Raw genomic sequence first — 8,044 nt, 5'->3', positions numbered from 1 at the left:
TAAAGGGAACTGCAGATGTTATAGAACACTCGCAAGCAAAGTACATGTGCATTGTATTTGTACATGAATTATTTAAATGGTGCAAGTCTTTAAAGAAGTATGAAAATTTAGAATATTAAGCTAATGAATTCAATATTAGTTACTTAAATATATTACTATCGGATCTGGGGATGCGTTTTATAGTTTGCTCTAATTTCAAGTTTCCCGCAGTTTTCCGTTTCAAATATTCAGTTGTCTTTGGTCTTAATGGTAGCTGTACTTTTATCTGTGGCATTTACATTATTTGCGTGATGGTGTACGGTTTGACTTTTTGTTTGACGTAAATTAATCGTGGTGTAGTAAATATGGCTGACGAACTCAATGTTGACAGTCTTATTCACAGACTTTTAGAAGGTATTTTTTCAATATTTAATTAATATTTACTTCTCATATTATTATTTCACTCTTAAAATTACTATAACAATATTTTTTGTAATGATTCTGGTTTTCTAGTTGCGTAATTATCACTCAGTGCATAGGAATAGAAACGTCAAACTCATAAATAAATCGATTATCTTAAATTCTTATCAGATATTAGTTTTATAAATAATAGTTTAAGCATAATAGAGACGTTTATTTACATACTGTAAATACATCAAACACTAAAATTATCCAGTGTTTATAATGCGAAGAAACAATATAGTTTAGTAATAATCACGCCAGGTTTCATGGCACCTAACAATTCCATGGGCTTATTGTTATGCTTTGTTCGCATTATACCTTACTTTACTTCTTAATTTCACTTTATCATGCTGCTTTTTATGGGTTACGACAGTATACACACTGCAACAGGAAACAGCAAGGCGAAAAGGCAAATTGAAAGACATCTTTTCGGGAGAATGTATGGTTTATCCCTAAATATTATTCAAAGTATTCAGCTAGAATCGTACAATTTTATTTAATGCCCCATTGCCCTAATAATTTGCTCCATAAACATTTCAACCTTGTAATTTGACAACCTTAGAAAATGGCAAATGTTAATCATAAACCTATACATTTGTGAATTTTGTTGATATAAGTGAAATTAATGAGATAATGCTTAATAGACTAGTTGCAAATTGTAACTGTTTCATACAATTATATTTTTTATATATCATAATATCAAGGTCAAATGAAAATTAAAAAATGAGTCATGAATTTAGGTAATTAAAAAAAATCCAAAAAGATGAAATACAATAAATAAGTAATAAATAAATACTGGCTATATCACTGTCCATTTCAAATTTTATTTTTGGCATGTATAAATCATGCATTAATAACTACTTAAGGCATGCCCATAATTTGTGATGTAAAATTATTTGTGATAGTTTCCAATGTTTTTTCACCTTTCAAAATGTGTTCCTACGACAACATGTTATGTAATACTCTTAATATATACAGCACTGCACCTATTGTTATTGCTTGAAAAAAGTATAATAGACCTAAGAAGACAGCTTTTCATTTTATTACTAATCTTATAAGTACTGTTATACCAGTATTGTTATTGGCTTCTCTTTGATTTTAAAATTTAGTTAAGCTAATAATGATAGAGCTGTACTTTTGGCATCAAGATTTTTATACACCTTTGCTAAGATTAACATGCACTAATCATTGCCACAGTTCGAGGATGCAGGCCAGGGAAGACGGTACAGATGTCCGAGTCAGAGGTGCGTGGTCTCTGCACCAAGTCGCGGGAGATATTTCTTCAGCAACCAATATTACTGGAGTTGGAGGCACCATTAAAAATTTGTGGTAATTTTACTTTAATATTTTTAATGTTCAAATGAGCCATTTGACATTACATTGACTCTTGGTTTGCCCCTTTGAGGCAACTTAAACAGGTACAGTAGCATAAATTGATGTTTTAGTTACATAATTACATATTACTTATGTAAGTTTAGTTTAAAATATGCCATAACATGCATTGGGTACTCAATATTTTAGGAATTAATAAAAAGAATAATAGAGAGATCACTTAACAATGTAAACAGATCTATATTTGGCTGATTTATAGAAATAAATATGGCTAAATATATCAATATATCAATGTGATGCACAATGTACTCATACATGAAGTTATTTACAAAAGACATGTTAACATGTTAATTAAGATTATTGATAATGTAAATATTACTGCTCATGTTGTGAAATCATCTTATGAGTTTGACAAACAAAATCCTTCCTTTAAAGTACCAAACATACTCAGTGTAATATTATAACCTGCAATGTGAAACATCCTTTAGATTTGTTTAAATATATAGGATGTTTAATTTCTTTTCAGTCTATTGATGGCAATATATTGCTGCTTATTGCTAAATAATAAGAAAAAGTAAATAAATTAACCATGCTTGTATTTAATGTTCTTTGTTATTGCAGGTGATATTCACGGACAGTATACAGATTTGCTGCGTCTCTTTGAATATGGAGGATTTCCACCGGAAGCCAATTATTTATTTTTAGGCGACTATGTTGATCGTGGGAAGCAATCTCTTGAGACCATATGCCTTCTGCTTGCATACAAAATAAAGTATCCTGAAAACTTCTTTCTGCTGCGAGGCAATCATGAATGTGCAAGTATAAACCGTATTTATGGTAAGTGTTTTATTTACATTTTAATTTTATAACCTAAAAACAACTCTAATGATACTTTTTGGGTATAATTCTCTGCACAGGAATGTAATTATTTTAATAAAATTCACAGTTTTTGTTTTGTGATTTGATTTTGTGCAATATATAGTTAAGTTGTGACCCATATCTGGTGATTAATTATAATAAAGAAGTGCCATTGTAAAGACATCGTGATGATTCTATTCTTTGCTTTTGAGACAGAATTATTCTGATGAATGATTTTGTTATTATGAATTACTTATCATGTCAAACTTTGTATAAAAGTTGCTAAAGTTAATATAAACAAATGTGAAACAAATATTTAGTAGCTAATAATGTTAACAATTAAAATTCAATTCCAGTTGAAGTTATCAATTTTTTTTGTTGTACCCATTTATAGTCTGATAAGGAGACATGAAACAGGTAGCTAATGTAAAATGTTTATCTTCAAATGTGTTTTGTTCAATTTGTTCAACAACTTTTCAATTAACTAAATATGAATCATAATTATTAAAGCTTCTAATTCTATAGAATAGAATATATGACATTTGTTGTATAACAGGTTTCTATGATGAGTGCAAACGCCGATACAACATAAAGCTGTGGAAGACATTCACGGATTGCTTCAACTGCCTGCCGATAGCAGCCATCATTGATGAGAAGATATTCTGCTGCCATGGCGGCCTGTCGCCCGACCTGCAGGGCATGGAGCAGATCAGACGGATAATGAGACCAACAGATGTGCCTGATACAGGTCGATTTTTTATTACAATAGCAAAACCTTTAACTTTTGAAATGATTAGTATATGTTTCCTCAATCACAGTGGTATCTATAATAATGTGCCCCTTTATCCTAACCTGAGCGTTTTATATTATGGTCTGGTCATGTCACAAGCCAATGACTGCACTACCAACACTCCTTATGGTAGATTATGTCTATACTAAATCCAATAGTGGATGGTATACGATGGGATATGGGAATAGTAATTGTTAGGAATAATCATGACAGAACTGTAATCTGGATATGTTTGAATGTGTTGAATACATTTTATTCAATTATGGGACTTACTAGGGATTCAATATAAGTGCTGATTAGTTTGTGAAATAAAAGTATTAGTAATATTACGTATTTACGTAACTATGAATGAGCAATACACTTAACCTATATTCTTTGGATTTATTGCATCATTATTGGACTTATGATCTCATGGTGATAACATTTTTTCAAATTGGTATAGTGTAGTTATGACTTAAGTTATACTAGTATGTAGATTGTTTTTGGTATTAATGATATAATTTCCTACAAGGTATGATAGTAATGTTTGAACAATAAAAAATTCTTTTAAATTATTACAACACTAATTTTTGTAAATTGGAGTCATATGTGATATGAGTCAGGTTTTTTGTTTGAAACTTATTCTATTTTCAATAGAACATTGGAATAAATCGTTTAAAATTTACATCATATTATGCTTGAAGATCGAAGAAGATTGACTCAAACCACATTCTTTTAACCCTCAAAATACGAATAGTTGGCTATTTAATAGTATTTATTTTGTAGTGAAATTTAATTTTGTATGCATAAATCTTTACTTTACTTCTTATTTCATACCAATCGTTTTAATTTTTTTATATTCTTTCAGGTTTGCTGTGTGACCTGCTGTGGTCCGATCCCGACAAGGACGTGCAAGGTTGGGGCGAGAACGACCGCGGAGTGTCCTTCACTTTCGGCCCCGACGTCGTCAGCAAGTTTCTCAACAGACATGATTTGGACTTAATTTGTAGAGCTCATCAGGTAGATATATTGATATTTTGTATTATATTTTATATATTTTAACTATCTCTTTTTCGTTAAAATAAGAGGGATTATGTTTCAGTAATAGTGTCTGCAGTTAAAGCTCTTTTCAGACATTTGACTTGTTTATTTTTAAGTCAGTATTGAAATATATACAAATAATATTTGGCTATTTTTGTTGTAGGTGGTCGAGGATGGGTACGAATTCTTTGCGAAACGTCAGCTGGTGACTTTGTTCTCTGCGCCCAACTACTGCGGCGAGTTTGACAACGCCGGTGGCATGATGTCCGTAGACGAGACACTCATGTGCTCTTTCCAGGTACATTATAATAATGAATACTGTGTTAAATCATAAAAGTACATGATAGTAAATGGTTCTATTTGTGAATTTTGTACAGATATTGAAACCATCTGAGAAGAAAGCTAAATATCAGTACAACGGCATCAACAGCGGCAGACCGGCCACGCCGCAGAGGTCGCCTCCAAAGAAGAAATAACTGACGTTTGGGATCCAGTGTGCTGCACAGTGAGACGAATGCTACAACATTATATGTTTAATTATATCAACTATTTTAATTAATATATTAAACATAGTCAACAGCAAAGCCGAATAAAACTTCAATGTTGACAAATTATTTATCAATTTGCTTGTGCCTTCTTATTTTTATTTTTTAATGTAGCGAGTGATATTAATTTACTTATTTAGTTAACAGAGTTTATTAATGTCACGTGGTGTGATGTTTTATTCGGCGATGGTTTCAGACTATAGCTTTTTCGATCCCTGACCATTAGCTTCCATTGGATGCGAGTTCAGTTGACATCACCCTATTGATATCGTAGAGAAATTGTTATGTTGATGTTGAACATAGGATGGTTCAGAACGATGCGGGCATTGGACACGAAGCGTCACATTGAATATATTATCTATTATTTAAGTTGTAGTGGATCCAAAGCACTCTGCTTTGTCTATCATTGTGTAACGAATGTGCCTACGACTGTAAAGTATACATAGGTCTCGGTATAAGTGACGATTATTGTTTCGATTAAAAATTCTAGTTTATTAAAATTAAGAATTCCCTTTCTTTCTAAAAATTTAGTCATAATATATGTTTGGTTTAGTGTTAAATAATGATTTTATTTATTTCAAAAAGGAACATGCTTTGGAGCTGGCCTAAGTCGTGGTAAAACCTTCGGACACAGCTGGATTTTCAGTTAGGACTTCATTGCAGCTCACTAGATATTATTTAGCGGGTGTGTGCCGATGCTCCCAGTGAAATTAATGTTAATTTGCACTCAGTATTAATGTTTAATATGAATTAAGTAGATGATTGGATAAATTTTGTCAGATTGGCAAGTCCGCCCCACTGAGGCTATACCTTCAATTTGTAGTAAGTCTCAAAACTCCACAACGGATGTAACAGTGGTAGACGCAGTGTAGTCCTCGCAACAATAGTGCAATTGCTATCTTGTTACGATTATATTTAAATTATATGCAGGTTTTGCATTGTACAATTTTAATTTTTAGCTATAGCTTATTTTAATATATTACTTTTAATATATTAAAATATCAAATATTCAATAAATATCGCTAATTAAAATAAGAAGTTTATTTTTGTTTTTTCTTTTTCATTTAGATTTGCATTTATGGAGATAACTCTTCTTGTTTTTGCATAAAAATTTTAACATTACTAATGAAATCTTGAGAATTGTTCTCATTATTTTAAAATCACTGTTTGCTATTTTTCTTTTTGCTTTTTTAAATTTATGAATTAAAACTTTATTCTCGTTTTGTCTACTTGTAAGCTATTAACTAGTAACTTGTGCTGAAATTAGATTTATGTGAATTCACTTTATTATTACACTTAAAGTATCTATTTTCATCTACACTTATAAATGAATAGTTTCAAATGTTATTGAGTTTAAATATACTTAGATTTAAATTTTTTGTTGTAATTTTCTCAGGTGTGTACAATTTTCTGAAATATAAATTTTACTCAATATTTTGTGATGTCATTTATTTACAGATCCTTCATAAATTCTTCTGTAGACCAGCTGCCATCATCGTAATTGTTTCTTACAGGCACTATTAAATCTACAAGATTCTTGTGGTTTTCAACTTTTTCCCTGCATTTGTCGACAAGTTCATCACTTTTGTTTTGATATTTGCTAATATCCATTTCCATAGCTTTTAAATATCCTCTTTTGGCTGTTATCACTCTTTTTAGCCTGTTTATTCTTGCCTCATATTCTTTGGCTAAAGACTCAAGCCATGTTTTTTGTTGTTTTAAGTTAACCATTTCCGCAGCCTTTAATTGATTGACAATGTTATTACTTTTTGGTCTCCTGAAATAAAAAAATAAAACATTTTTATAGTAATTGTAGCTCATACATGTCCTACCACAGGTTTCATGCCTACCCTATGTTAAGGGTGACAAAACCTTTGTCAACTTTGCTGTATCAGTGTGGATCGATAAACTATACACATCTTTGTATTCCTTCACTGATGTGCAGGTTGTATGACAATATTACATATGAAAATTGATTTGAAAGCACATTGATACATGATAAGAATTGTATGTGGATCTGTAAATTACAGGACTGTGTAGAATTATGCTATCTCAATTAAATAAACTCTTTATAATTTTATCCAATGTAAATCAAACTCATCAGTGAAAATTCCTCAACCCGGTAGGTTAACCTTGCTTTTAAACAGTAAAAACTACGATAATAGTATCACACTTACATGTATCAATGTGTTAATTACTTAATACATACCATGCTTCTTTATCTGGATTTAATATAGCAAACTTCTCCTTTTGTTGCTCTAAAATTTGTAATTTCTTTGTCATATTCTCATACTGCCACATGGTACTCAGCTCCTGGATCATTTCATCAACTATTCCTTGCTTTAAATAGTTGAACATGGGTACCCATTTTACTCGTTTCAGTTTCGCTTTTGGCACTGTTTGGAGAAAATCTTCGTCCCTTGAATTATAGCAATTTATACATAAATAATGTATATATATAAAAGTGGCATATTAAATAATCAATTTAAATATAATTCGTACTTCACCAAGTTTGCTATGTTACTAAATTCCTTAAGAATTGTGAAGTTATCAAACGTAACTTCTGAATTATTCAGAGTAGGTTCATTTACTTGATCTTCCACCTGTTCGCCCATTTCTAGTACACACGAAAAACAACTGCAAACTAACTCAAATAGAAACAAATATGGAAATTATGTTTTATATAGTTTTAAAGCATAACATAAACACAACGCATAAACAATTTGAAATATTAATCTTAACGTCACCTAATGTCAATGAAGCTCTGTATTATTGCCAGATACGCATTAAAATTACCCTATTTTATTTAAACAAGCATTCACAAAAATGATAACACATCTTAATATGTAATACCCACCTTTTTTGTATCCATTAAATTTCTTAGCTTAATTTTTTAATGTGAAATTATGTTCTTGGATTTTAATAAATTATTTTTCATTTTTTTAATTTATGTTCCCACTTTTGCATATTTTTGAAAGTCAATTAAACGTACTACACCTTCCAGCATGCCAATAAATGAAATCTATTGTCAAATTTATATACCTATATTTTATCAATA

At 30.6% G+C, this 8,044-nt stretch overlaps 2 protein-coding genes across 2 annotated transcripts; one reads left to right on the top strand and one right to left on the bottom strand.

Moving 5' to 3' along the window:
* The first annotated feature begins 284 nt into the window (after positions 1-284).
* LOC106121769 (serine/threonine-protein phosphatase PP1-beta catalytic subunit) lies at positions 285-6,420 on the top strand. The gene is made up of 7 exons (XM_013317573.1): positions 285-393; positions 1,639-1,770; positions 2,395-2,610; positions 3,188-3,379; positions 4,269-4,420; positions 4,605-4,739; positions 4,819-6,420. Exons 1-7 carry the CDS (start codon positions 345-347, stop codon positions 4,915-4,917), a joined length of 975 nt encoding a protein of 324 aa, XP_013173027.1. The 5' UTR covers positions 285-344; the 3' UTR covers positions 4,918-6,420.
* On the bottom strand, positions 6,295-7,756 carry LOC106121770 (uncharacterized). Its single transcript, XM_013317574.1, has 3 exons — positions 7,489-7,756; positions 7,196-7,405; positions 6,295-6,763 (listed from the first exon to the last, which is right to left on the bottom strand). The coding sequence occupies exons 1-3, from the start codon at positions 7,599-7,601 to the stop codon at positions 6,439-6,441; spliced, it is 648 nt and encodes a 215-aa protein (XP_013173028.1). The 5' UTR covers positions 7,602-7,756; the 3' UTR covers positions 6,295-6,438.
* Positions 7,757-8,044: the final 288 nt, after the last annotated feature.

The sequence above is a fragment of the Papilio xuthus genome, unplaced genomic scaffold (genome assembly GCF_000836235.2).
Source record: "Papilio xuthus unplaced genomic scaffold, Pxut_1.1 DF826938.1, whole genome shotgun sequence".
NCBI lineage: Eukaryota > Metazoa > Arthropoda > Insecta > Lepidoptera > Papilionidae > Papilio > Papilio xuthus.
This window is presented reverse-complemented; position numbering and strand designations above follow the sequence as displayed.